Source organism: Balaenoptera musculus, chromosome 14, assembly GCF_009873245.2.
Source record: "Balaenoptera musculus isolate JJ_BM4_2016_0621 chromosome 14, mBalMus1.pri.v3, whole genome shotgun sequence".
Lineage (NCBI taxonomy): Eukaryota > Metazoa > Chordata > Mammalia > Artiodactyla > Balaenopteridae > Balaenoptera > Balaenoptera musculus.
The window spans coordinates 26,076,806-26,104,392 of record NC_045798.1 but is presented as its reverse complement, the minus strand read 5'-3'; the positions used below and the strand labels follow the sequence as shown (position 1 = coordinate 26,104,392).

The 27,587-nt window shown below is 51.8% G+C and overlaps 2 protein-coding genes and 1 pseudogene across 8 annotated transcripts in view; 2 read left to right on the top strand and 1 right to left on the bottom strand.

Moving 5' to 3' along the window:
* The window catches only part of SUSD2 (sushi domain containing 2), a 28,262-nt gene extending 23,180 nt beyond the window's left edge, over positions 1-5,082 (top strand). Inside the window, exons 16-17 of the transcript XR_005022614.1 lie at positions 817-1,045; positions 4,489-5,082. The gene's annotated coding sequence lies outside the window, so the exon portion shown is untranslated. The remainder of the gene's footprint in view (positions 1-816; positions 1,046-4,488) is intronic.
* Positions 206-27,441, bottom strand: GGT5 (gamma-glutamyltransferase 5). 7 transcript variants are annotated; one of them, XM_036874732.1, is made up of 13 exons: positions 24,899-24,983; positions 22,128-22,415; positions 7,607-7,737; positions 7,200-7,295; positions 6,487-6,682; positions 5,764-5,921; positions 5,097-5,243; positions 4,125-4,261; positions 3,603-3,793; positions 3,099-3,205; positions 2,841-2,959; positions 2,593-2,703; positions 277-676 (listed from the first exon to the last, which is right to left on the bottom strand). In XM_036874732.1, exons 3-13 carry the CDS (start codon positions 7,653-7,655, stop codon positions 512-514), a joined length of 1,476 nt encoding a protein of 491 aa, XP_036730627.1. In that variant the 5' UTR covers positions 7,656-7,737; positions 22,128-22,415; positions 24,899-24,983; the 3' UTR covers positions 277-511. The 7 variants fall into 7 exon arrangements, with proteins under 7 accessions (XP_036730624.1, XP_036730629.1, XP_036730627.1 ...); XM_036874729.1 differs by lacking the exon at positions 22,128-22,415 and having other exon boundaries at positions 206-367; positions 24,899-27,441; XM_036874728.1 differs by lacking the exon at positions 22,128-22,415 and having other exon boundaries at positions 24,899-27,441.
* LOC118906879 lies at positions 11,846-13,073 on the top strand (annotated as a pseudogene).
* Positions 27,442-27,587: the final 146 nt, after the last annotated feature.

Genomic DNA, 27,587 nt, shown 5'->3' with positions numbered 1-27,587 from the left:
GGGGAGGTTGGAGGGGTCAGGGCAGGGCCACAGGGGCTCTGGGAGGGGAGGGCTCGGCCCCCACAGCCGTCCATCTGCTGGGCTGTCCCCACCTCTTGAAGCCCCAGGCTGACCGTCCAGCCAAGGGGTCCAGATTCTGCCGGAGCGCTCGGTCCCATGGACCAGGCCAGCCTGGGTGCACGCCGGGCGGGATCCCAGCTGTGGGGAGGGAGCAGCCTCTTTAGTAGCCTGAGGGCTCCCCACCCTTCCTGGGGTCTGCTGCGGCGTACACGCAGGCCCCGTCCTGGGACACGGCCTGGACCACGTTCAGGAAAACAGGCCTCTCGGTCTGGTTCTGGCCCCGGTACTGGAGCCCCTTCTTCACCTCCTGGAGAGCAGAGAAGGCTGGTCATGGAGGGGCTGGGACCCGGGCAGGGAGCTGAGGACCCTGGCCGAGGAGGCAGGACTGGCAGGGGCGGTCTGGGAGAGGACAGAGGGGCGCTGGATGCAGCCTGGTCTGCAGGCATGGAGTCTACGGCCTCCCACTCCAAAGGCCCCAGAGGAGAAGCCTGGGCTCCAGGGGATATGACAGGAGGACATCGCCCGGACGAGAAGGAAGCTGAGATGCAGGTTCACTTCTGTCCTGGATCAAGGACACCAGGGGCCTCAACGTGATAAGCAAGGAGTCCAAGGGCTTCTGTGGAGAAGGTAGCTTTCAAGGTTTTGAGGACCTTGAAAGCAAAGTCTTCTAGAAGGCAGAGCTTGGGCCCTTCGGAGTCCCAGGTCACCCATACGTAAGAAGGGCCCAACTTAACATCTGGCTCCTGCCCTGGACAGGAGGAATGGCCCTGATGCCAGCATTGTTCGTGGCTTAGGACCTGCCATCTCAACACCAGCATGAGAAGACGGGGGTCCAAGACTCTCCAGGGCCCCGCTGGTGGAGGAGTCAGCTGGAGGCTTCTGAACACCCATGAGTCCAAGGACATGGACCCCAGGCCACAGGCACCAACGGTCCCCAAGGGTGAGGCACTCCGAGCACAGGCTGTAAAGGCTCAGGTCTGAGACGGTGAGTGTGTGGAATTGGAGGGCATCATGGCCCAGGTGTTGGTGTCTGAGGGCCTGAGTACATTGCTTTGGGGCCTGGTCCCCACACTTGCCAGTCTGTGACCCTTCACACAAATCCTGGCACGTGGAGACCTGCGTTACTCGGGCCCCACATTCCCACTTAAGGCCAAGGACCCCCGCCCACCAGGGCCCTCGGTTCCAGGTGCCCTGCAGTCCCCAGAACCAGGGCCTCCAGGACCTGAGCCACGGGTACGGTGAGGTCTCCAGGCGCTATGGCCTTGGGTGTATCTCTGCCTGACACGCTAATTACCTAGTGTCCTTAGGTTGGAAGGCACAGGCAGGACCTGTGGTCCTCGGACACTGTTCCTTAGGGTCATAGTGGCCAAACTCCAAGGCCCTGAGGAACAACGACCCTCCTGGCCTCAGGCCTGGGCCTTGGCTCTGAGGGCCCTTGGAGACTCAAGGTCTCCACCCAGCACCTCAGATGTTCTCCATGGGAGGCCCTGACCTGTGTGGCCAACACTCTAACTTCCAGGGAGCTGAGGGCCGTGGGCTCAGGGTTCTCTGGATTCCAGGCTGTCAGGTCCAAATTCTCAGAGTTGAGGTCCTTGGAGAATGGTGTTCACAGAGTAAAGACCTTCAGTCAAGGTCAAGGAGAAGGGCCTAAGAGGAGGAGTCCTGGGAGAGCATCAAGTCCTCCTGCCACAGGGAGGACCCTGCACAGGGAGGGAGGGAGGCTGGGAGGGAGGGCCTCGGACTCTGAGAGTTTGGGCCTGACGGGCTGAGGTCCTTAGTCTCCAGGCCCAAAGACTAAGGTTCTCAGGACTACACACCCCCTTGTACTCAAGGCCCCTTACTCTGTGGTCCTCAGAATTCCAAGGGCCCTGGGAGGCGGCCTTGAGACCAGAGAAGCTCATAACAGGAAAGGCAGCTTTGATGACCTTGAACCCCAGCTGCTTGAATGGACCCTGGGCATGAAGTTTGGAGCCTTGAAAAGCTGCTAGTCTTTTAAAGTGGGTCCTAGTGAGGGCATCTGCCAGCCCAGAGACCTTCCAAGGAGACCAGCCATCTGCCCAGGAGGAGGGGAGGGGCTGGGAGTCCCACAAGAGAATTTAGCTCCTGGGCCTGCTTGTGTGGGGATCCAAGAACCCAGTGCCCTGGAGGGAAATCCCTCTGCAGACTCCCAGGAATAGTAGACTCCTTTACAAATAAACCCGCAGATAAAAGCTGCAGATCACACAAGGAAGCAGATCACCATGAGGGAGAGTCTGAGAGGCCGCAGCCGGGGAGAGTAGCTTCCGGAGAGAATGGCCCAGAAAGAGCAGGGACCAAGGTGCAGGGGAGCTCGTTCTGGGAGTCATGTGAACAACACCCTGTCCCCTGCCGTGGAGACTAGCTGCCTGTTGCCTCTCCCATGGAGCTTCTCAACTCCTGGTGGCCCCCAAAGCCGAAGTGCACCGGGCACACTCAAAAGCTGAGGCCTCATCAGGGGCTCTGAAGGCAAGCACTGAGGCGTCCGCCTAGCGGTGGCTTGGCCCACGGCCTCACCTGGCTGAAGCTGGGCTCGTACTCTACCCGGCCCTTGCCGTCTACGTGCAGGATGGGGGCCGCAATGGCAGCTTGCAGGTCAAGGCCCAGCCACAGCTTGTTCATGATGGCCTGATGATGGGGGAGAGAAGGATGCAGGCAGGGAGGGAGGGAGGGGCACCAGCCACCCTCCCCAACCCCTCCCAGGACAGCAGGACAACAGGGCCGCCCAGCGAGGGCACATTCCATCCAGGAGCCCCCAGACTCACCTGGGCCACAGCAGAGATGATGAGCTCCCCGCCAGCCCCGCCAATCACCAGCTTCGACCCCTGGGCTGCGTTGACCAAGATGGAGGGGACCATGGATGACGGGGGCCGCTCGCCTGGAACTGGAGGCCGGACGGGTATCAGTGCAGCCTCGCTTCCGAGCCAGCGCCCCCCGGGGCCGCCCCCTCCATCCCTGTCTCTGTGCTGGGCCTGCCCGGCCTTCCTGCCTTCCCTCCTCTCGCCCCGGGGCACTGTGCTCACCAGGAGGGGGGGTGACTCCGGAGCCCCGCGGGTGCCTCCAGCACAGGTCCAGGAGCTCGTTGTTGAGGAGGATGCCCGTGCGCGGTGAGTACACCATGGCTCCAAACCTGTGGACAGAGGCAGAGCTGGGCGCGGGCCGTGGGCTCCCGACACACACGGGCTGCGCCCCAGCCCTCCAGAAGCCCCTCGTTTTAGCAGCTGCCCTCCAGCATCCTGGAACTGCTCTTCCCTCCCTGTCCCTGCCCCCAAAGATCCACCCTGCCCCCCACCATGGCATCCTTCTGGTTGTAAGGCCCGTCCTCATCCTGGCTCAGGGCCACCCCATCAGCAGCCTTTTCGGCCAGAGGTGTCAGGGTGTAGGACCCTTTTGACACAGGAGAGGGAAAAACAAGGTACCACTCGATGGACACAGCCAGGGAGGTGCTGGGAGGCCAGGCTAGGGGTGAAGGGCTCAGGTCTAGGGAATGGAGTGGGGCTTGCCCGCCTGCCCCTGGCCCCACGTACGGCGTATTGATGGTGCTGGTGGCGGACACAGCACTGCCATCCTCCCCCAGCACGGACACGTGGGCTGTGCCCATCCTGTGGCTCCAGGTCCCGGCCAGGCTGTAGTGGCTGAGCTGGTGGTCACCCCGGCTGTCGATCTGCTGGTGGATATGCTGGGCCAGAGCCTCCCCCAGCAGGTCCTGGGAGGCGTTCTGGGGTGGGCAGACAGGTGACGGGGTCAGTGAGAGGCCAGGTGGGGTCACAGAGCAGAAGGTCCCCTAAGGGTGTCAGAGACGCAGCGCCACCACTGCCCTCCCATACCTGCCCCTCCAGGGCTCCCTTCAGTCCCCAGACTGCTCCACCCTCCCTGCTCTGGGCCACTGCCAGGCCATCCTGTTCTAGAACCAACCGTGTACACATCCCTCCAGCCTCACCCGCCAGGCTCTCAGGGTCTGTGGACGGAGCACCCGTTGGCCTGAACCTCCCTTCATGCTGAGCCCTCGGGCAGGGAAGGGGGCTCTCCACCAGCTCAGGGCACCTCACCTGGACCTCCGGGTGGCTTCGAGGGTCCCACAGCCGCCACCTCTGCCCCCTAGCAAACTTGAGCGTCTCCACGAGGTGATGGTACAAGTTCACCCTCCCCTCGGGCCTGGCCACCGACTCCGCGGAAAAGTTGAACCCTGGGGAGGGGGTGGGCGCAGGTGGGGGTCATCCTGTGTAGTGGGTTGAGAAAGATTTGTCCATGTCCTAATTCGCAGAACCTTCGAATACTACCTTATATGGAAAAAGAGTGAATATTACCTTGTATGGCAAATGTGTGATTAAATTAAGGATCTTGAGAGGAGCGGATTATCCTGGATTATCCGGGTGGGCGCTAAACGTAACCACATATATCCTTACAAAACAGACACAGAGAAGAGGGAGGCTGTGTGACCACGGAGGCTGAAATTGCAGGGATGCAGCCACAGGCCTAGGAATGCCGGCAGCCGCCAGAAGCTGGAAGAGGCAAAGAACAGATTCTCCCCCAGGCCCCCCCGGAAGGATTGTGGCCCTGCAGGCACCCTGATTTTGAACTTCTGGCCTCCAGAACTATGAGAGAATAAATTTCTGTTGTCTGAGCCACCAGGTTTTGGTAATTTGTGATACTTTGTTACGGCAGCCACAGGCAACATCAGGCAGCCCGCAACCCCCCTGCAGGCTGCAATAGGCTGGGCCTCAGCCCTAGCTGCACACACTGGACCGGCAGCTCACCACCTGCAGAGCCACTGCACCTGTGCCCTGGGCCGGGGTCACCTGGGGGCACTTAGTGGGTAGGTGACGGCAGACCCTTCAGCAGAGCCCAGGCGTGGGCCACACCGGAGGCCAGCTCTAGAACACACCGTCCTGGCCCACTCAGCCCCGTCTTCAGCGTCTGAGGAGGGGGCTGAGCTGGAGGAGGCAGTGGCTACCCAGAGCCTGGCTGGGCCTGGAATTCAGTTCACGGGCACCGGACCCCCGGGCTCCTGGGGGCCTCACCTTTGAGCACGTTGAGGACAAAGCTGAGAATCGCGCCCCCTGCAGGCGGTGGCGGTGAGTACAGGGTGTAGTTCCCCAGGGCCACCTCCAGGGCATCCACCACCTCAGGCCGGAATGATGCCAGGTCCTGCGGGGTCAACTGGCTGCCTGGGGTGAGACAGAGGACGCCATGTACAGACGGGGAAACAAGGTGCAGAGTGTCAGCCAGGGACCCCAGTTCACACAGTGGGGGCCCCCCTCGTTCCCTAGCCTTCCAGGCCCAGAGGGGTGGTGCTGGGCCTGTGGGCAGTGGCCTCAGGGCTGGGGGATGGGTGGACAGAGGCCAGGGATGGGCAGGTCGGAGGGGAGAGTGGGAGAAGGTGGGGGAGGCATGCTGGCCTCTGAGAGACTGAGGGTGGCCAACTCCAGGCCCAGGAGCACCCCCGCAGCCACCGATGGCTCCCGTCTTGTGGCCCTAACCCTCGGGGCCCTGCTCCTCGGGGGCTTTGACTGCAAGGTCCCTGAGACCAGCAGAGGGCAGGACTGGGGCAACGGCCTCTCCAAGCCCTGGGAGCAGCTGGCCCCCTCTCGGAGGGGAGGGGAGGGGAGGACCGGACCCACCCTCAGCCCTGGCACCCAGACCCCTCTTTCTCTGGCGGAACGGGCCTGTGGGGCCTTACGTACTGACCTTCCTTGGCAACGTCCTCCAGCAGTATCTGGCCCAGCTTCCCTGTGTAGAGGGCCTCTGCGCCTTCCGCAGCCACGGTCTCCAGGGTGGCGGCCAGCGCGGGCCACGGGAGCGGGTCGTGAGGACTCAGGGGTTCCGTCCCATTGAAGAAGAGCTGCCTGGAGGGTGGGGGGCGGCCTCAGGGTGAGGCCAGGTCCTGGAGGGCAGCCACACTTCGGCAGGGACCCTACAGGGAGGGAGTCCTGGTCCGGGATCCTGAGGGGCTGCAGTGGACATGGGGGCAGATTCTCCAGGATTGGGTGGGGCTGACACCCCTCATGTGTCTCATCACCCAGGCCCAGGGAGGACACGCCCCACCCCCCCACCCCCCGCCAAGCCGGCATCCACCCAGGGCCTGACACCCGGCGCTCCTCCTGGTCAGTGGGCTGGCCAGGTGGGCGAGTGGGGCGGCCAAAGCCCTCCTGCCAGCCCAGAGAGAGTGGGTGGGGGGGGAGGGCAGGGCCCAAATCTGCGCCCTGGGAGCCCCATCACTTTGGCATAAACTCTCTCTGGCCTGAGCCCTCTGATGAGGTTCTGCCACGTGGAACCGTAGGTCTCTGAGCTGAGACAGTGACATACTGGCCATCCAGGGCCCGGGCCCCCAGAAGGTTGATCCACTGGCTGGAGGAGGAGCTGAGGAGGGGCTGGGCTGAGGAGGGGCCCTGGGCCCCCATCGGAGCTCACCTCAGGGATGATGCGTGCAGGGAAGGGCGCAGGTAGCTGCTGTGCAGGAAGCGGCTCAGGACGCGGGGCACGCGGAGGCCCCCCCGGAGCAGTGCGATGGTGGGCCCGAAGAGCTGTGCCCAGGGCAGGCGGCCGTGGCGGCGGTGCGCCTCAGCGTAGCCACGGAGCTCCCCAGGTACCCCGATCCACTGGGCACCTGCATGGCACAGGTGTCACGCCCCTGCCCCTGGGCCGCCCCCCTTGGCCCCTGGAGGCTCTCCATCACTCCACACTTGGCTGCCTGGCCCCCCAGCCATGGCAGCCAGAGTGAGCCTTCTGGAGCCCACTTGGGACCACGGCCCTCCCCACTCACACCCCTGTGCCTCCCCATTGCCCTCTGCACAAAGTCCATGGCCAGGCCTGTGGCGCCCAGAAAAACTGGCCCCATCCCCGCCCACCACCCCCAGCCCCCCAACCCGTCTCCACTGAACTCTCTGGGCCTTCGGCTGAGGTGGTCCCTCTGCTTGGATCGTCCCTCCCAACTCAGAGAGCCCTCCCCCGGGAAAACCCGGGGAGTCAGGACCTCTGCAAGGGCTCCCCATCCCCAGCTGCCACCCCTCAGTGCCAGGGTGGTTCAGCCGTCCATGAGGGGCGCTGCCCCTTCAGGGTGGGGGGTTCTGGTCAGCCCCAGTGGTCTGGTGGGGTGGGAGCGGGTGGCCCCCCTAGGGCCTCACCTGTGCCCAGAGGCTGGGCCTGCTTGCACTGGTCCAGCAGACCCGGGACGTGGCTGGCAGGTACCGTCTCCCTGGCGTTGATGACCTCCACCTTCCCTGGAGTTGGGCAGGGCGTGTGGGGTGTCAAGGGCACCCCGGTGGCTGCTAGGCCTCACTGCACACCAACAGTCCCCCTCAGACAGCCCCGGCCCTGCTCTGGGCCTCAGTTTCTCTCTCTGTACCATGAACTGGCCTCTGTGCTAACACTTGGTTTCAGCTTTGCAGAGGTTGGGGGGCACCAAGAGACCCAGGAAGGGGCATGGGTGGACAGGGCAGGTCGGCCATACACTCAGGTGGTCTACAAGCACCTCACTGTTAGCACCTGTGGACGAGCCCATCTTCCCCACGGGGGTCCCGTATGGACTCACCTGTGGACGCATTGTAGATAGTGAAGATGACCCCTCCACCCAGGCCCATGCTCTGGGGGTTGACAACCCCGGTGCAGACCAGAGCCGCGATGGTGGCATCCACGGGTGAGCCGTGCTGCTGGAGGATGGCTCTAGGGAACATGGCACAGAGTAAGTGGCCTGGCTCCCCTGCCCCAGCCTCCCGACCTGGGCTGCTCTGCTAGCATTCACTGGGGAATGGGGACAGGTGGGTGGCCTGCCTGCTGCCACCAAACCGCACTGGGCTGCCCCCTCAAGTCCAGCCACTCACAGGTGTACAGCACTCTACAGATTGCAAATTGTGATGCCATTTACACTGCCCCTGGCTGTATATAAGGTGCATCTCAGTTTACAAAGTGCTCCAGCTGCCATTATTTGCTAGGTCCTCCCAGCAGCAGTGGCTCATTTACAACAGGCAGAAGCAGGCCCGGGCCAGCCCCTCCGTCCCTCCCGGCAGCGCTGGGAGCCCAGCCTGGCGGATGCCACTCCTCATCTCACTGGGGACACACTGGCCCAACCCCTTCAAGACTGGACTTTTTCAAGTGACCCCAGGATCCTGCGCTGCCATCAGGGCTTAGGGCTTGGGCTGATGGGTTCCACAGCCCCTCCCAGGGCCCCACGGTCTGTGGGAATGCTCTCAGGCCTCAGTCTCCCCATCTGTCCATGGGCAGTGAGGTGTGAACCCTTCAGCTCCTAGGTGCTGGTCAGACTGGCCTGTGCCGAGGAAATGCCCATCTCCCTGGGGCACAGCCCTGCACAGCTCACTGGGGGCTGCCTCTTCCCTCACAGCCAGGAATCCTCCCCAGCACCTCAAGGTCACAGATGGGAAACCAAGGTCCAAAGAGGGGCTGGGCCTGGGTCCCCTTCCCCCACCACTGACCCCAGCACCTTCTCAGCTCAGGCACGCTGATCCGAGCACTCCATGCTGGGCTCACCCCTCCCCGGAGCCACATATCCCTGCTCTGGGCCCACATGTGGGCACACATGGGCGCCACATGGACACAGGTAATCTTGGAATGGGAAAGAGGGCACGAAGCCAGAAGTATGAAAGAACTAAGATTCTACATCCAGGCACAGAGAAACACACATTTTAATTAGAATAAAACACCATAAACAAAGAAAAAAGACAAACTGGAAAAAACAAATTTAAATTCCCATCACAAAGGCCGCATCTCACTTGACCTCGGAAGTGCTTTCCGCACTAGGCTTTCAGGACCCCCACCTACCACGCTCCGGTTTTCCTCCCACCACCCCAACCTCAGGATGTTGGAGGCCCCAGGCTCAGTCCTTGGTCCTGGTGCATCTATGTCCTCCCCCAGATGAGTTGATCCAGGCTCAGGGCTTAAAATGCAACCTCTGTGCTGATGACCCCCAAATTTGATCTCCCCTAAACTCCAGGAACTTATCCCCAGCCATCCACAGGCTACCTCCCCTAGGCATCTAAGAGGTATTTCACTCTAAACATGACCTAAACTTCACTTTTTCCTTCCCTCCCACCTCTGCCCCCCAAACCGCTCCTTTCTTAGTCATCACGATCCTAGAAAAGGACACAACCATTCACCCTCAGGCCATAAACCTCAGAGTCGTCCTTGATTGGTCGCTTTCTTTCATCCCCATATCCAACGGCCAATCCTGCCTGTTAGTTATACCTCCAAAATACACTTAGATTCCAATCCTTTCTCATCACCTCCTCCACCACACCACCACCCTGGTCTAAGCCACCAGCATCTCTCACCTGGGTTACTGTAACAGTCTCCTATCTGGTCCCCTGCAGCTGCCTTGCTCCCATAGGTTTTAAAAAAAATAATCTGTTAACTGTAAAGCAGACATCCTAGTAATGAAAGACTAAACAATTCAGACCAAACTTCCACAGACAACTAGAAAAGCCAGACAAATAGAAAACATCTGCTCAAGGGCATCAGAAGCAGGAGAGAAATACAGGCCTCCGAGTGAGAGGAGCCTGGCTTTTGGAGCCGCTTTTCCCCTCCAGACGATTGCCAGTCCTGGAAGAGGAGGCTGAACGGCCAAGCAGGGCTTCTGACATCCTCCAGTGCCTGGGGCTGGGTGTGCTGGGGGACCACACCTGGGGACGGGTCCTCACTCCGAGTAACAGTCAACTAGATACAGAGCAGCTCTTACAAGCATGGCGGCCCAGCTTCAGATGATCTCAGCCACTCAAACTGGATTAAGGCAATCCCAGAATGTTGATATCCTAGGCCTCAAATTATTATTTTTTTAATAGATCTTTATTGGAGTATAATTGCTTCACAATTACTGTGTTAGTTTCTGTTGCACAACAAAGCAAATCAGCCATATGCATACACATGTCCCCACATCCCCTCCCTCTTGAGCCTCCCTCCCATCCTCCCTATCCCACCCCTCTAGGTCATCGCAGAGCACGCAGCCGATCTCCCTGTGCTATGCTGCTGCTTCCCACCAGCCAACTATTTTACATTCAGTAGTGTATACATGTTGATGCTACTCTCACTTCCCCCAGCTTCACCCTCCCACCCCATGTCCTCAAGTCCATTCTCTGTGTCTACCTCTTTATTCCTGCCCTGCAACTAGGTTCATTAGTACCATTTTTTTTTTTTTTTTTTAGATTCCATATATATGCGTTAGCATACGGTATTTGTTTTTCTGACTTACTTCACTCTGTAAGACAGACTCTAGGTCCATCCACCTCACTACAAATAACTCAATTTCATTTCTTTTTATGGCTGAGTAATATTCCATTGTATATATGTGCCACATCTTCTTTATCCATTCATCCGTCAATGGACATTTAGGTTGGTTCCATGTCCTGGCTATTGTAAATAGTGCTGCAATGAACATTGTGGCGCATGTCTTTTTGAATTATGGTTTTCTCAGGGTATATGCCCAGTAGTGGGATTGCTGGGTCATATGGTAGTACTATTTTTAGTTTTTTAATGAACCTCCATACTGTTTTGCATAGTGGTTGTATCAACTTACATTCCCACCAACAGTGCAGGAGGGTTCCCTTTTCACCACACCCTTTCCAGCATCTATTGTTTGTAGATTTTTTGATAATGGCCATTCTGACTGGCATGAGGTGATACCTCATTGTAGTTTTGATTTGCATTTCTCTAATAATTAGTGACGTTGAGCATCTTTTCATGTGTCTCTTGGCCATCTGTATGTCTTCCTTGGTGAAATGTCTATTTAGGTCTTCCGCCCATTTTTTAACTGGATTGTTTGTTTTTTTGATATTGAGCTCCATGAGCTGTTTGTATATTTTGGAGATTAATCCTTTGTCTGTTGTTTCATTTGCAAATATTTTCTCCCATTCTGAGGGTTGTCTTTTTGTCTTATTTATGATTTCCTTTGCTGTGCAAAAGATTTTAAGTTTAATTAAGTTCCATTTGTTTATTTTTGTTTTTATTTCCATTACTGTAGGAGGTGGGTCAAAAAAGATCTTGCTGTGGTTTATGTCAAAGAGTGTTTTTCCTATGTTTTCCTCTAAGAGTTTTATAGTGTCTGGTCTTACATTTAAGTCTTTAATCCATTTGGAGTTTATTTTTGTGTATGGTGTTAGGTAGTGTTCTAATTTCATTCTTTTACATGTAGTTGTCCAGTTTTCCCAGCACCACTTATTGAAGAGGCTGTCTTTTCTCCATTGTATGTTCTTGCCTCCTTTGTCATAAATTAGGTGCCCATATGTGCGTGGGTTTATCTCTGGGCATTCTATACTGTACCATTGATCTATATTTTTGGTTTTGTGCCACTACCATACTGTCTTGATTACTGTAGCTTTGTGGTATGGTTTGAAGTCGGGACGCCTGATTCCTCCAACTCTGTTTTTCTTTCTCAAGATTGCTTTGGCTATTCGGGGTCTTTTGTGTTTCCATATGAATTGTAAGATTTTTTGTTCTAATTCTGTGAAGAATGCCATTGGTAGTTTGATAGGGATTGCATTGAATCTGTAGATTGCTTTGGGTAGTATAGTCATTTTCACAATATTGATTCTTCCAATCCAAGAACATGGTATATTTCTCCATCTGTTTATGTCATCTTTGATTTCTTTCATCAGTGTTTTATAGTTTTGTGAGTACAAGTCTTTCACCTCCTTAGGCAGGTTTATTCCTGGGTATTACATATATTTTTTTGCAAAGGTAAATGGGAGTTTCCTTAATTTCTCTTCCTGATTTTTCATTGTTGGTGTATAGGAACGCCAGAGATTTCTGTGCATATAGGCCTCAAATTATTTCTAAAAAATTTTAACAATCTTTATACACGTTCACTAGTGCTCAATTAAAAAGGACTAAGCCCTCTTTCCAGCCAGTGCCGAGCGATGGGCATCTCTCAGGACAACTGGCACAAGCACCACAAGACCTAGAGCAAAAGGAAGCCCTACAACCAGAAGCGGAAGTGTGAGCTGGGATGCCCCACTGCCAACACCAAGACTGGTCCCCGCCACAGACACACAGTCCGCATGTGGGGAGACAAGAAGAAGTACGGGGCCTTGAGGCTGGACGTGGGGAACTTCTCCTGGGGCTCGGCGTGCTGTACACGCAAGACAAGGATTACTGATATTGTCTACAATACATCCAATGATGAACTGGTCCATACCAAGACCCTGGTGCAGAACGGCATCATGCTCACCAACAACACATGGTATGCCCCACTATGCCCTGCCCCTGGGCCGCAAGAAGGGGCCAAGCTGACTCCTGAGGAGGAAGAGACTTTAAACAAAAAACAATCAAAGAAAATTCAGAAGAAATATGAAGAAAGGAAGAAGAACACCCAAATCAGCCGTCTTCTAGAGCAGGGGTCCCCAGCGGTCTGCAACCTATTAGGAACCGGGCCGCACAGCAGGAGATGAGTGAGCAAAGCTTCATCTGCTGCTCCCCATCACTCACATTACTGCCTGAAAATCGCTTGTATTACAGCCTGAACCATCTCCCCACCACCACCGCCCCGGTCCGCGGAAAAATTGTCTTCCATGAAACCAGTTCCTGGTGCCAAAAAACTTGGGGACCACTATTCTAGAGGAGCAGTTCTAGCAGGGCAAGCGTCTTGCATGCATCACTTCAAGACCAGGCCAGTGTGGTCAAGCAGATGGCTTTGTGCTCGAGGACAAGGAGCTGGAATTCTATCTGAGGAATACCAAGGCCCCGAAAAGCAAATAAATCCTCCTCCCTCCTATCTTAGCTCATGTAAAAAAGGTGTTTATTTTTATAAAAAAAACGACCAGGCAAACAAGGAAGGAAGACAGCACAAAGCCCAAGAGAAAGCATAGATAATGAAGGAAAAGACCATAGGATCTCCAGATTATGAAGGGTCAGACCTCAGACTTTGAATAACTATATGCAAGGAAATAAAAGACAAGATTAAGAATTTCATCAGAGAACTGGCAACTATAAAACATGAAATTAGGAGCTCAATGCTAACAGGAGATTACCAACAGTTTAAACACAAATTTTAAAAAAAGATTAATTCAATACAAAATATCCAAATTTAACTACAGAGAGAAAAAAGGATAGAATAAATAGAAAATAGATTGAGACATAGGGGAATAAAATAGGTAACCAACAAGGACCTACTGTAGAGCACAGGGAACTATACTCAATATTTTGCAATAACCTATAAGGGAAAAGAATCTGAAAAGGAACACATAACAGAATCACTGTGTTGTATACCTGAAACTAACATGACATTGTAAATCAACTATACTTCAATTAAAAAAAAAAGGAGAGAGAGACACATAGGGGACAAAATTATAAAAAAAATATATCATACAAACACTAACCAAGAAAGCTTGTATAACTATATTAATTTCAAACAAAGTAGACTTTTAAAAGAAAATATTATTAGAGATAATGAGGGACATGTTATTATTATAAAAACCTCAATTCAACAAGAAGATATGAAAATATAAATGTATATGCACTTAACAGTTTTAAAATATATGAAGCAAAAATTGGCAGAATGAAAAGAAGAATTAGACAAACATCACAGTGGGAGACGAACACACTTCTCTCAGTAACTGATAGAAGAATAAGAAAAAAAATCTTCTACAGTGAGGCTGTAGAAGATTTGAAGGACATCATAATAATAAACTGACTGAACTGACATATACAGAACACTGCGCTCAACAGCAGTGTTGCAGACACATTCTTTCCCAGAATGCACAGAATATTTTAAAAAATTGATCGTTTTCTGGACCTTAAAGTAAGTCTCAACAAGTTCACAGAAATTAATTAGAAAATCCTCATATATTTGGAAATCAAGACAAACACTACTAAATAACCCATGAAACAAAGAAGACGGTACAATGGAAATTAGAGAATATTTTGAACCAAGTGTAATGAAAATATCGTACATCAAAAGCAGTAGGATTGGGCTTCCCTTGTGGTGCAGTGGTTAAGAATATGCCTACCGGGACTTCCCTGGTGGCACAGTGGTTAAGAATCCACCTGCCAATGCAGGGGACATGGATTTGAGCCCTAGTCTGGGAAGATCCCACATGCCGCGGAGCAACTAAGCTGTGCGCCACAACTACTGAGCCTGCACTCTAGAGCCCGTGAGCCACAACTACTGAGCCCACATACCACAACTACTGAAGCCCGTGTGCCTAGAGCCCATGCTCCACAACAAGAGAAGCCACTGAAATGAGAAACCCGTGCACCGCAACGAAGAGTAGCCCCTGCTCGCCACAACTAGAGAAAGCCCACACGCATCAACGAAGACCTAATGCAGCCAAAAATAAATAAATAAGTTAATTAATTAATTAAATAATTTAAAAAAAAAAGAATCCACCTGCCAATGCAGGGGACATGGGTTCAAGCCCTGGTCTGGGAAGATCCCACATGCTGTGGAGCAACTAAGTCTGTGAGCCACAACTACTGAGCCTGCGCTCTAGAGCCCATGAGCCACAACTACTGAGCCCGCATGCCACAAATACTGAAGCCCGCACACCTAGAGCCCATGCTCCGCAACAAGAGAAGCCACCGCAATGAGAAGCCTGTGCACCACAACGAAGAGTAGCCCCCGCTCACTGCAACTAGAGAAAGCCCACGCGCAGCAACGAAGACCCAATGCAGCCAAAAAATAAATTAAATAAATAAATTTTTTTAAAAAAGCAGTAGGCTTATCAGCAATGGTGGGAAGGAAGGGAAGGGGAGACAGTGGGTCTGGAGAACTCCCAGACCACTCACTGGTTCTCACAGGGAAGCCTGGAAGACCAATTAACCCAAGAACCTTTGCGCAGATGAGTTTTACAGGTTGAGTTTTGCAGTCTCCAGCTTACGGGTGAGTGAAAGGTGGCCAAGGGAAGTTTGGAGGGTGCTGAGGAGTTCTGGGTCCTGAGAACTCTCCACATGGGGGATCCCATTCTCTCTCCAGAACAGAGCCCTGCACGGAGGGGAAGCCAGTGGGAGGAGAAGTCAGACTGAGCAGGACAGGAACGACAGGGGCAAAGGATAGTGAAGATGTAGATGTTTTCAAAAAGTTATGGAGGCAGGGAATTCCCTGGCAGTCCAGTGGTTGGGACTCTGTGTTTTCACTGTCAAGGGCCTGGGTTCAATCCCTGGTCAGGAAACTAAGATCCCACAAGCTGCGCAGTGCAGCCAAAAAAAAAAAGTTGTGGAGGTGATCAGAGAAGACAAATACCAGAAAGTAGGAGGCCGTATATATTTTTAAAATCATTTTGTGAAAACAACAAAAGGAACCAAGAGCCATGATGCTATAAAAGCTATTCTGACTTACCTTCTAAACTCAAAGTACAGGAAAACTCATCTTCCTTAAACATGAACAATAAAAGGTATCGAAGCCACACCCCATACAGAGTTGATATAAGGAAAAAAGATAATAAAAATCAGAATAATGTCCCGTGGAGGCATGCCAGAAAGACAAGCCCACAGAAGCAGATGTAAACTGCAACTTAATATTTTTAAGATGGGCTAAATAAATTAAAAGAATTATAGAAGCAATGAAAGAACAGTATACATTGGAATTAGAAAAACCTTAAAGTGAAGTGACTGGAGAAGCTGAAGACTTAAAAACCAAAATTATAGAACTCAGGAAAGAATGAAGCATAAAAGAAAAATTATCAGAAGTGAAGCCTAAACAAGGATAAACACAGAGCCAATACCTATAGAGATACATTAAAAGAAAGATAAGATGAAAAGGGGGAAATTTTTTTCAATCAAAAAGAAATGAAGAAGGACTTCCCTGGTGGTCCAGTGGTAAAGAATCTGCCTTACAATGCCAGGGGCACAGGTTCGATCCCTGGTCAGGGAACTAAGATACCACATGCCGCGGGGCAACTAAGCCTGCGCACCACAACTACTGAGCTCACATGCCTCAATTAAAGAGCCTTTGTGCCACAAACTACAGAGCTCACGTGCCCTGGAGCCTGTGCACCACAACTAGAGAAGAGAAAACCCGCATACCACAACTAGAGAGAAGCCCACGTGCTGCAACAAAGAGCCCACACACTGCAACAAAAAGATCCCCCATGCCTCAACAGAGATCCCGCGTGCTGCAACTAAGATCCGACGCAGCCAAAAAATAAATTAAATAAATAAATAAATAAATAAATAAATCTTCTTAAAAAAAATGAAGAAAGAGATTTTAAAATACAGATATAAAGAAGATCAAACATACACTTAATAGGAGTCCCAAGGAGGAAAGCCAAATCTATGGAACATAATAAATAATAAAAACTACAATTCAAGGTAACTTTTCTGATTAAAAAAAAATTACTTGTCGAAAGCGCACTCCACTGCATAGGGAAATCAATTCAGAATAGCCAATATAGAGATGTATTCAAATTAACCTATTGGATATTAATAAAAATTAATAATTATTTGGGCATCTAGGTAAAAAGGACTAAGTCTCTTATAAGAGAAAGAAAATCAGATTGTCATCAGACTTTTCAACATCAATGCTTTATGCCAGAGACAGTGGAGTGTTATAATCAATACATTCAAGGAAAGAACATGTGAGCCAAGGATTTTATATCCAGCTAAACTGACCTTCACCTCCAGGGGCCACAGACTGTTATAAACATGCAAGAACTCAGTGAATATTTTCCCCATGAACCCTTCCTGAGAAATCTCATAAAAAAAAAAAAAACTTCAGACAACTCAAGTAACTGGAGAGACTTTGCCATAAGAAGTGGGACTAAGAATTAAATATATACTGACCAGTAGATCTAAGACTAAAAATGATGGTTATAACGGAAACAGTATAGAGATGGAATGGCTATTGTTCTGAAAATGTAGGTACAGTAGTACAACCATTACAAAAATGGGGTAGGGATGTTGTTTTGAGGACATGGTTGTTGTCGTTCACTCATGGGCTAAATAACAGATATAATAGATTAAAAAAAAAAAAGACTCTGGCTTTACAGGCCCCCAGTACTGATAAAAGTAAATTTGCCTGTTTATTGCACATAAAATTGGATGTTATGGATGTGTTAATTGTGCCAATGGAAAATTTACTTTTGATGATTGTATGGACAGAAAATCCATCTGGTGGGAAGAGGGAAAATTAACTGAAAAAAGAAATGGGAGAAACAGCTAAAGCTATTATGGGTCGTGAGGTCTGTTGTGCGGATATAAGAGGAGGGTGGGGTGAGAATGGAAAGGATATATGAAAATAAAAGAAGCTCACTGCTTGACTGATAGGTATTAACTGACAGTAAAAGGATATCCCTTTAGACCCTATGCTGGGAGATGGGAAGAACAGGAGGAAGAAGTTACCAGGTAGTTTCAGTATTACTCATAGTGGGGAACGGTATCAGTCAGGGTTCTCAGACAAACAGAACCAATAGAATATACATATAGGGAGAAATTTTTATTTTGAGGACTTGGCTCACGTTATTGTGGAGGCCGGCATGTTCGAAATCTGTAGGGCAGGCCAGCAGGTTATAAATTCAGGGGAAAGCTGATGGTGTAGTCTTGAGTCTGAAATCTGTGGGGCAGGCCAACAAGCTGGAAACCCAGGCAGGATTTCTATGTCCAAGTCTTGAGGTAGAATTCCTTCTTCTCTGGGGAACCTCAGGTTTTGCTCTTTATGCCTTCAACAGATTGGGTGTGGCCCACCCACATTATGGAGCGCAATCTGTCTTACAGTCAACTGATTGTAAATGTGTTTTGTTTTCGTTTTTGTTTTGGCCAAGCCGCACAGCTTGAGGGATCTTAGTTTCCTGACCAGGGATGGAACCCATGCCCCCTGCAGTGAAAGCACAGAGTCCACCAGGGAAGCACTGGACCACCAGGGAAGTCCCAACTGATTGTGAATGTTAATCACATCTACAAAATAACCTCATGGTCACGTGCAGACTAATATTTGACCAAACAACTGGGACTGAGCACCATAACCTAGTTGGTACATAAAATTAACCATCAGAGGAGCCAATAGAGAATATTGAAAGAGTAAGAACTATGAGGACCATATCGTATATATCTAATATTGTTATTATATTTACCATATAACATAATAAAGATATCAACATAGGGCTTCCCTGCTGGCGCAGTGGTTAGGAATCTGCCTGGCAATGCAGCGGACATGGGTTCAATCCCTGGTCTGGGAAGATCCCACATGCCACGGAGCAACTAAGCCCGTGCACCACAACTACTGAGCCTGTGCTCTAGAGCTTGCGAGCCACAACTACTGAGCCCGTGTGCCACAACTACTGAAGCCCATGCACCTAGAGCCCGTGCTCTGCAACAGAAGAAGACACCGCAACGAGAAGCCCATGCACCACAACGAAGAGTAGCCCCCGCTCGCTGCGATTAGAGAAAGCCCGTGCACAGCAACAAAGACCCAACGCAGACATAAATAAATAAATAAATAGTATTAAAAAAGATACTAATATAATTATAACCATTATAACAAACATATAAACCTTTCTCAGTATCAAAAAGTATATCAGAAAGAGAAAATAAGGGATATATTTGATTATTTTGCAAAAAACAGAAATAATTTTAAAAGAAATAAAGAGAAAAAAGAAAAGAAAAAGATATATATATATCTATATACACACACATATGCATTTGAAAAAAGAGAAAAGAAACACAGGAAAAATAAATCCAAAACAAATGAAAACGATTTCCTCTAAAAGAGAGAATAGGAACAGAATAAAGGTCATATGGATGAGAGTGAGACTTTTGAGAATACCTTTTTATACAGTTCTGACTTGTATTCAGACAGAAAATTAAACAGAAAGGATGAAAAAGAAAACCCTAAAGTTGAATTTTAATTGAAAAAAACTAAGCTAATAGTATATTGAACTGTTAACATAATCACACAGGAAAAAGAACTTAATTAACTGCCCATCTTTCATGGGATATATCTTAAGGACCAAAAAAACCTCTGAAAAGACATCTTGAATTTTCTCTAGCAGCTTCATTGTTCATAGTGCATTGTTGAAGTAATTCTCAAACTTTTTTGTGAGTACCTGGGGATACAGCAAGTAAGTAAACATATGGACATTGTTGGGAACTTCTCTCATAGTTGCAGAGACAAGACGGGATGGAGAAAGATGCAGAAGACCCCATCATAGTGGATTTGAACTGGAGGTGTCAGAGATTTTACATTTTTTCTTGTTCTATGCACTGATACTACCTAGAAGCAATGGCATCCCAATAATAATGAACCCTCTTAGCATCCAGATTTTCATTTCTAAAATACCATTCTCTACCAATTCCTGATTTCAGGTTTGAGGGAATATACGAGTAGATCCTGGAACATTTTGTGTACAAGTCAAGAAAATTCTCTAAGACTGATGGATTTGTGTAAAAGAACATAGATGCTGGCTTAAAGGGGCTCTCACTGGTCAAATTTGTGACAATTTGAGCATCAGAAAGAGTAAAGTGATGGATTATAACATAGTGAACTAAAATAATCCATGAGTCAATAGTAATACTCAAGAATATCTGGGTTGGGGAAGGGGGATCCTTTTTATAGAAGAATGCCAGCCAATGAGTGGTGAAGAAATGACTAGTTTAGAAATCGCCTTTTTGCAAACACAAATGTATCTGTTGAGACGAGGATAAAAATAGATGCTAAAACATGGGGTAAATGTTGTTTGAGAAAAGGATATTCGCCGGGTCTCAAAGTATCAAACCGTACGTTACTAATTTAATAGGGAAATGGTACCCCGTACAACGGAGAGATCTGGAAGACACCAGCTTTATGAAGTGATCCAACTTGGCATCACAATGATGAGAGGGTCTCACATTGTGTTCCCTCTTGTGTGATACAATGGGAAGGCAAAATACCACCTATCTTATATTGTGTTTAACCTGAATCTGATCGTAAATAAATTATAAAAACAAACCAAGATTGTAAAGAAAGACTGATACAACCGAACGGACTTCTTTAATGTCACAGAATATCAACTTTTTTTTTTTTTTTTTTTTTTAAAGCAGGGGATTGTTCTAGATTAAAGAAGACTAGAGAAACATGACAATCACTGGATACTGGATCTAAAAAGATAGATGGGGTGGGGGTGGGATGAATTGGGAGATTGGGATTGACATATAAACACTAATATGTATGAAATAGATAACTAATAAGAACCTGCTGTATAAAAAAATAAAAATTCAGATAAAAAAATAAAAGTGAAAGAAAGAAAGAAAGAAAGGAAGGAAGGAAGGAAGAAAGAAAGAAAGTAAGAAAGAGAGAAAGAAAGAAAGAAAAAGGAAGAAAGAAAGATTGGGTCAATTGGAAAATTTTTGAATTGGACTAGGTATTAGATACTATAATTGTACCAAGGTTAAATTTCTTGAGTGTGATAATGGTATTAAGGTTATATAGGAGAATAATCTTATTCTTAATAGATACATGTTTGAAGTATTTAGGGATAAAGTGTCATGATAAATGCAACTTATTTTCCAAATATGTGGAAATATAGATATATGGAGAGAGAGAGAGAGAGAGCACGAGAAAGAGAGAGACAGAGAGAGAATGTGGCAAAATATGAACAACTGGTGAATCTAAGTGAAGTGTATATGGGTATTCTTTCCATTTTTCTGTGGGTGTAAAACTTTTTCAAAATAAAAATATGAACATTTAGGGGAAGAACAACAAAAAACTTGTGGAATACAGCTAAGCCAAACTTTGAGGGAAAATTATAGCTTTAAGTGCATGTACTAGAAAAGACTTTAAAGATCAGTCATCTATGTATCCACCTTATAATTTGTTTTTCCCCAAATGTATCTCAAGATGAATATTTTTTAAAAAGCAACTTAAACTCAATGGAAGGAGGAGAAAAGAGTCAAGATAAAAGTAGAAACTAATGAAAGAGGAAATAAATGCATCATAAAGAAAATCAACAAAGCCAAAAGTTGATTCTTCCAAAATACAGTAAAATTGATAAAACCCTTATCAAGACTGATCAAGAATGATAAGAGAAAACGCTAGTTACCAATATCAAGAATGAAAAAGGGGCCTCATTACAGACTCTATGGACATTAAGAGGATAATAATGAGAGGACGTTATAAACAATTATATGCCAACACATGACAACTTGCACAAACTGGACAAATTCCTTGGAAAGAACTTACCAAAACTGACTCAAGAAAAAATAAAAACTTGAAAGTCTTACACTTGTTAAAGAAACAGAATCTGTTATTTAAAACCTTCACATGCACACAAAGAACTCAGGCTCAGAAGATTAACCAGTAAATTCTTCCAAACGTTTAAGGAGGAAATAACACCAATCTTAAGAACAAGAAACAACAACAACACAAAACCTATTCTTGCAGACTATGGAAAAGGAGAGGACATTTCCTAGCTCTTTTTATGAGGCCAGTGTAACCTTGATACCAACACCTGACAAGGACATGAGAAGAAAGGAAAATTACAGACCAGTACCTCTCATGAATATGAAGAAAAAAATCCTAAACAAAATATTAGCAAATCAAACTTAGGCATAAATAAAAATGATATTAAATCATGAACAAGCTGGGTTCCTTCCACGAATGCAAGGGTGGTTTAACATTTATTGCTTTTTTTTTTTTTTTTGGCCGTGACACCCGCGGCATGTGAGATCTTAGTTCCCCAACCGGGGATCAAACCCACGCCCTCTGCATTGGAAGTGTGGAGCCTTAACCACTGGACCGCCAGGGAAGTCCCACTGCATTTTTTTAAAGGGAGAAAAATCATTTGATTGTCATGATAATGCAGAAAATGCATTTGATATACAATTTGACAGAAAGATGGGCAAAAGATTTTAACAGAAATTTCACAGATGAGGATACCCAGAATGACCAATAATCACTTCCAACACCTCAGCATTAGGTGTGCAGTTATTTCGGTCTCCCCCCACTACGAAGGCAAGAGCCTTGACCATCTGGTTACCACTGTGACTCCGGGACAATGGCTGGCAGGTGGCTGGTGCTGCAGGTAGCCAAGCATCACACACCTTCACGCATCCACGACGCCCGCCAACATGTACCACGAACACGCTCATGTCCACAGGCAGGATGGTACACGCTCGGGGCCACCTGGGCTGGGGTTCCTACTCACCAGGCACGTGCCTCTCCCTCCTTGAGCCTGGGTCTCCTCAGCTGTGAAGGGGCCAGTTGTGGCCAGCAGAGAGCCGCGGTGCAGAGCAGTCACACTTCTCTCACCTGCCTGTCCCCAAGGAGCTGGGAGGCTGCTGTCACATACACACTCGGACATGCACGCTCACACGTGTGTGTGCACGATGCCCAGGTATACAGGCTGTTTCCTCCTGAACCCCAGAGGGTTGGAAGTGCAGTAATTTCCTGGTGAGCCAACCGGGAGTCCAGAGAGCCGCTAGGGTCACAAGGGCTGGGAGGGGAGGAAGGGTGACATCACACCATAATCCTGTGAGCCTTCCCCACAGCAGGGTCCCCTGTTGAGATGCCGACCACATCCAGACCAAGCCACTGTTACAACAGGCCAGGGACACCTCCTCTGGGCCGGGCGTGCTCCGTGACAGAGGTGCCAACGTGAGCCCCACTTCACAGGTGGGGAAACTGAGGCTTGTCCAGAGTCCCCGGTCTCCTCTGCACCGAGGGCATGACCCACAGGCCGACTCCTGAATGGGTCTGAGGCAGCTGATGAGACCCAACCTGCGGGGCCCAGACCCTCCCCACCCCTGACTCCAGGGCCCCACAGAACAAGCACCCTGGGCTCCCCGCCAGCCCCCTCTACAACTACTCACATGGCCACTGAAGCTCTGGCCTTTACGATCCAAGCCCAGGGGCTGGGCGGGCTGGAATCCTGGGCGGAGGATGGGGACCCTGGGAAGACCCCACCCTCCAACAACCCCGGAGAGATTCCCTCTCTGCAGGGGCAGCAGAGCAGGACAGTCCCAGCTGGGCCTGCTCATGTTGTGACACCCAGCTGGTCCCTTCTGTGCAGGCCTAGTTTCCTCTATGTCAAGTGGAACTATGAACCCTCCACTCAGGATCCTGTGTGGCATTTCCGAGTGGTCACAGCAGACAGACATCACAAAGCCTAAAAATCACCACTAACCCTGAAGTCTCCCTAGAAGGCAAGCACTCACGTGGAGCCTCGGAACTCCCAGTTTGCACATGAGCCTAACACACTGGCATCACGCAGGATGGGACGGGCCCTCATTGTCACCGTGCTTCTATTGTGTGTACACTAGGCTTGGAGCCGGTCCTCCCCCAGGGACTCTGGCTGCTGCAGGAGTCCCAGCCCCACTGAGAGAACCCAGCGCTCACAGGGTGGAAGGAGGTAGGGTCTAGGAGGCCCTTGCAGGATCTCCCCAGCCCTGCCAGATCGTGTGAGCCCCTGTCCCACAGCAGCTGCGGCAGCTCCAGGCTCTCTCCCACCCCTGGTTTCTTAGAACAAGAACAGGAAGTGGAGCGCCAAGGACATGAAACACTTGGGGGGAACCACATCTGCTCACCTCACCAGCGAGGGTTGCAGAGCAGAGACCCCAACCCCTGGCCCTCCAAAACCCCCAACAAAGACTTGGGGAGACACAACAGGCCCAGAACCCCCTCGCAAATCTGTGGAAGCAGCCCCCCACCCCTGGGGGCCGCGTCCCCATCAGTGGTCTCTGGGTCTGAAGCCCCGACTTGTTTGCATCTTTGCAAATATGGGCTCAGGGGGGCACAGCGCCTCTGCAATTCGCCAGAGCATTGGGAGGGGTCATTCCCCTCCCGGCCCCTGGGAGCCCCCTGGGAAGACCAAGCAGTCTGCCCCCAACTTGTCCCTGTCATCCTAGAGGGAGCCCTGAGGAAGGGGACAAAGCACCCTGAGAAGAGCCTGAGGACCAGGCCAGAAGGGGGCAGGGCAGGGACAGACGAACAGACAGATGGAAGACGAAGGGAGGAAGGAATGAATGAAACCAAGGGAGAAAGCACGGAAGAGGGGTGACCCTGGGACGAAGGGGGCATGGATGCCATCTGCCCAGTGGTGCCCTGGGTGGGACTCAGACACACTGCCCCTTGGTCCAGTACAGTCCTCTTTGGTTCACAAAGCACTTCTGATTCTGACAATGGCCCTTGAGGCAGATATTCCGGGAAGCAGACTGAGCCGGCAGGGAGGGGGCTGCTAGCCCAGGCTCCCACAAGCCCAGAGTGGGGCAGGGGCCAGGAGGGGCGTCCTGCACATCCCGTCCTGGTAGGCAGCGGAAGCCTCCTGTGGTCTGGGCTTCCTGGAAGAGCGTTGGGAAACATCAGCTGGGGCCCCTCTCCACAGCCCCCCTGCCCCGGCCCACCAAACATCAAACAGTCACTCTGCCTGCCACTGGCCTGGCTCCAGGCCTTGACACGCAGAGGGGAGGCCGTGGGGGACATGATGCCATCAGAGGCCAGTTTCCCAGGGCCAGGAGGGGAGCCTGGTCTTGGGCAGCACTGAGTGCACCCCGGCAGGCAGTCCTTACATATGGAGCCCCTGAACCCCCTCACCCATGCCCCCGGGGGAAGACCCCAGCCTTGGAAAACTGCCAGGGCTTCTCTGAAGGGGCCGGGACCAGACAAGCAACACTGCAGCAGTGCCCTCGCTGGGCCTCCCAAGCCCTGGAGCTGGGATCAGCCTCACATACCACCTCTGCTCTGCTCTGCTCTGCCCTCACTGTTGCTACCCTAAACCCCTGTCTGTCTCATGTGCACACCTGCTACCTGGTCTGTGCAAGGGCCCTGGGGCTGCTTCCTTACTGGAGGCCAAACCCACACGACCCCCACAGGCCAGCACACACACACGTGTGCCTTCTCCACATTCTCGCCACTGGTCACAAAGTCTCCGGGAGGGGTCAGGGCCAAGGGCCACCCAGTTCCCACCCACCTCCTACTCACCGTCCAATGTCCGAGCAGATTTTAGAGTCCGCAGCAACCGCAGCATGGGCAAAGGCCTGGGGGCCACAGTGGACGCGGTGCCAAGAGACGACCACGATAGGCACAATGATGGCCAGTGCCAGCCCCAGCCCCAGCAGGACCATGCTGATCGTGGCCCCGTGGCCCTGGGCCATGGCTCTGTGGCCCCGGGGGAGAGAGGAGGTAAGTGGGCACACAGACCAGTGGGCGGAGATATACAGAGAGACAGGTGGATGAATGGACAACAAGGTGAGCAGATGGACTCACAGATGATGGGACAGATGGACAGATAGACCGGAGCCAGAGACAAACAAATGGATTGACAGCCAGATGGCTGGACAGAGAAGGAAGGTCAGATGGACAAGTGGACAGAGTCAGGATTACAGATGGATAGACAGACAGGTTTCCAGGCGAACAGCGGGCAGCCAGGCAGACAGGTGGGAATGTGGACGGGCGGCTGGCAGCGGGGCTGCTGCCTTCCTCCAGCGCCCGCCTCAGAGGCAGAGCTGGCCACCCGCCTGGACTTCCAGTTTTCAGCCCGTCTTGGCCCTGGCAAGACGCCAGGCAGCAGGGCGTCTATGGGGAGTTTTTCCTGCCAGAGAGGAGTCAGCGGTGGCCGTTAACTCCCTCACTGCTGTTCCCACCGCCTGTCCCCTGAAAGCCTTGGTACAATCACCCCTCCCACCGGCTGCCAATGCCCAGGGCTACCCTGTCCCGTCCTGTGTGTGAGGACTTGGTGCCTGCTTGGCTTCCCGGGGGAAGCTGGGGTGCAGGGCTCCCAGGACCCCATGGCTGCTCCCCGGTTCCCAGCAAAGCCAGGACAGCAGAGTGCAGGCCTGCCCAGGACCCTCCCCTGGATCAGGCTTAGTGGGGCAGGGGGCCAGGGCAGAACCCCAACTCACCTCCTCTTCATGGGGCCCCGCCCAGCCGCAGCTCACCGCAGCATCCTCAGAGCCAGAGGACACTGGGGTTAAAGGGGACCAGAGGCAGACGGAGGGGGACCCAAGGCAATGTCAATCAGGACCCAAGTTCAACTCCCAGCTCAGCTGAAGCCAGGGCAGGGGGTGGCAAGGGGTGACCAGGGGTGACCAGGAGGGGGCTTGGCTTTCCTGTCTGCTCAGGGGAAGCGACTGGAATGCCAAATGCCCAGGACAAGACTTCTGTGTGGGGAATGCAGACAGGGCCTGCGTCCAGCCCTTGGCACACAGTGCCCACCGGACTGTCTACCCCTGGGGCCTGCTGTCCCGGAAATGCCACTGGGCCTCAGGGAGTGGGCTTCCCTTCCACCTGCATCTCTGCCCATCCCTGGTGGCGTGTCTGCTTCCCTCTTCCTGAGCTGACAGCGCCTCCTCTCCTGGGAGCACCGGCCTGCACCCTGCCCTGCCCAAGCCTCAGGGTGCCCAGCTAGGAGGTGGCTGGGAGAGTGGGGGCCCCCCGAGGTGCCCCCTTTGACCAGACTCAGCAAGGCACAGGGTGCAGGGGCTGGACTCCCACCCCCAGAGCCCCCCAGAGCCCCCACATTCTCCCAGCTTCCTTTCCAGCTGAGCTTTGCCCTCCCCAGGTCTCTTTACCCCTTCTGGCACAGCAGAGAAACTGAGGCACGTGCCCGCACAGCCACAGAGCCTGCCAGGCCCCCTGTCCGAAGCCCCTGCCAGCCTGAGCTGGAGGGGCTACTGGGGCACCTTTGGGGGGTGGGGAGGGCTGCGGGCACCTCCCACCACCCCCACCGGATCCCCAAACCACAGTGACATTGCTCAACCAGGAACCAGAGTGCATTCCTGGGCCAGGGCCAGCCCGGGAGGCGGAGGAAGCAGGGACAGAGAGGTCGGCGGGGTCAGGGTGGGACAACGCCCCCTCTCCCCAGCCTTCCTGGTCATGCAGAGGCCAGGGTGCAGGGACCGCTAGAGGGAAGGCCCAGGGAAGGAACAGGCATTGTGCTGGGCTGGCCAGAAGTACGGTCAGGGAGGCCCAGCCAGGAAGGGCCCTGGACATCCTTGTCCAGGAGATGAGGGGCAGGAAAGAGAGGGGAAGCCATCTCCAGGCCCCAGGGGGGAGCTGAACCCCATAACGGCTGGGGAACTGGGGTGCACCCTGTCCACGTGCTGGGGCCCAGGGAGTTCCAGGCCAGCCCCCACCTCCGCTGGAGCAAGGCCCACCCCTCAGGCCTCAGTCTTCTCCCCCTGCAAATTGGCCACAGCCTTTCCTCTGGGGCTAAAATGAGGAGAGACCTGCCCACCCCACCAGCTCAGCCTCCATCTTGTCCCCCCATCCCCCAGGGACCCCAGAGATGTCACCCTCCAGGGCTCAAGGCTCAGACATGGGGGCACTCTGCAGACCAACACCCTGTTTCCCTGTGGGCACTTTGGAAGCATCAGGATTTTCTGCCTCATGAAAGAGAGCCCAAACCTGGGTTCTCCTAGCCCTGTGCCCCTGCCCTCAGGGGCCCCCACTGGTGCTCACTAGGCAGGGGGATGTCTTGCTGTCATGCTGGAACCCCCTCGCCCCTGCCCACCTCCCCAGGTCTTTCCCAGCACCTCACCTCAGGCGTTACAACTGTGTATAAAGGATGTTAGGAGGCCCTGAGGGAGGGCGGGAGGGGCTGGCCCCGGTGGGGGAGGCTGGGCGCTGCGTCTTGTGGTTCTCCCCCACCCAGAGCCACCCTCCCTGGGGC

Bases quoted from the DNA above. Each gene is read 5' to 3' on its own strand.
- GGT5 (XM_036874728.1), bottom strand. From the start codon at position 25,071: ATGGCCCAGGGCCACGGGGCCACGATCAGCATGGTCCTGCTGGGGCTG. The intron at 7,738-24,898 runs GTGAGTAGGAGG...CATGTTCCCTAG, and splicing joins ATCTGCTCGGACATTGGACG to AGCCATCCTCCAGCAGCACG. The intron at 2,960-3,098 runs GTGAGCACAGTG...TCCGGCCTCCAG, and splicing joins CGGAGTCACCCCCCCTCCTG to TTCCAGGCGAGCGGCCCCCG.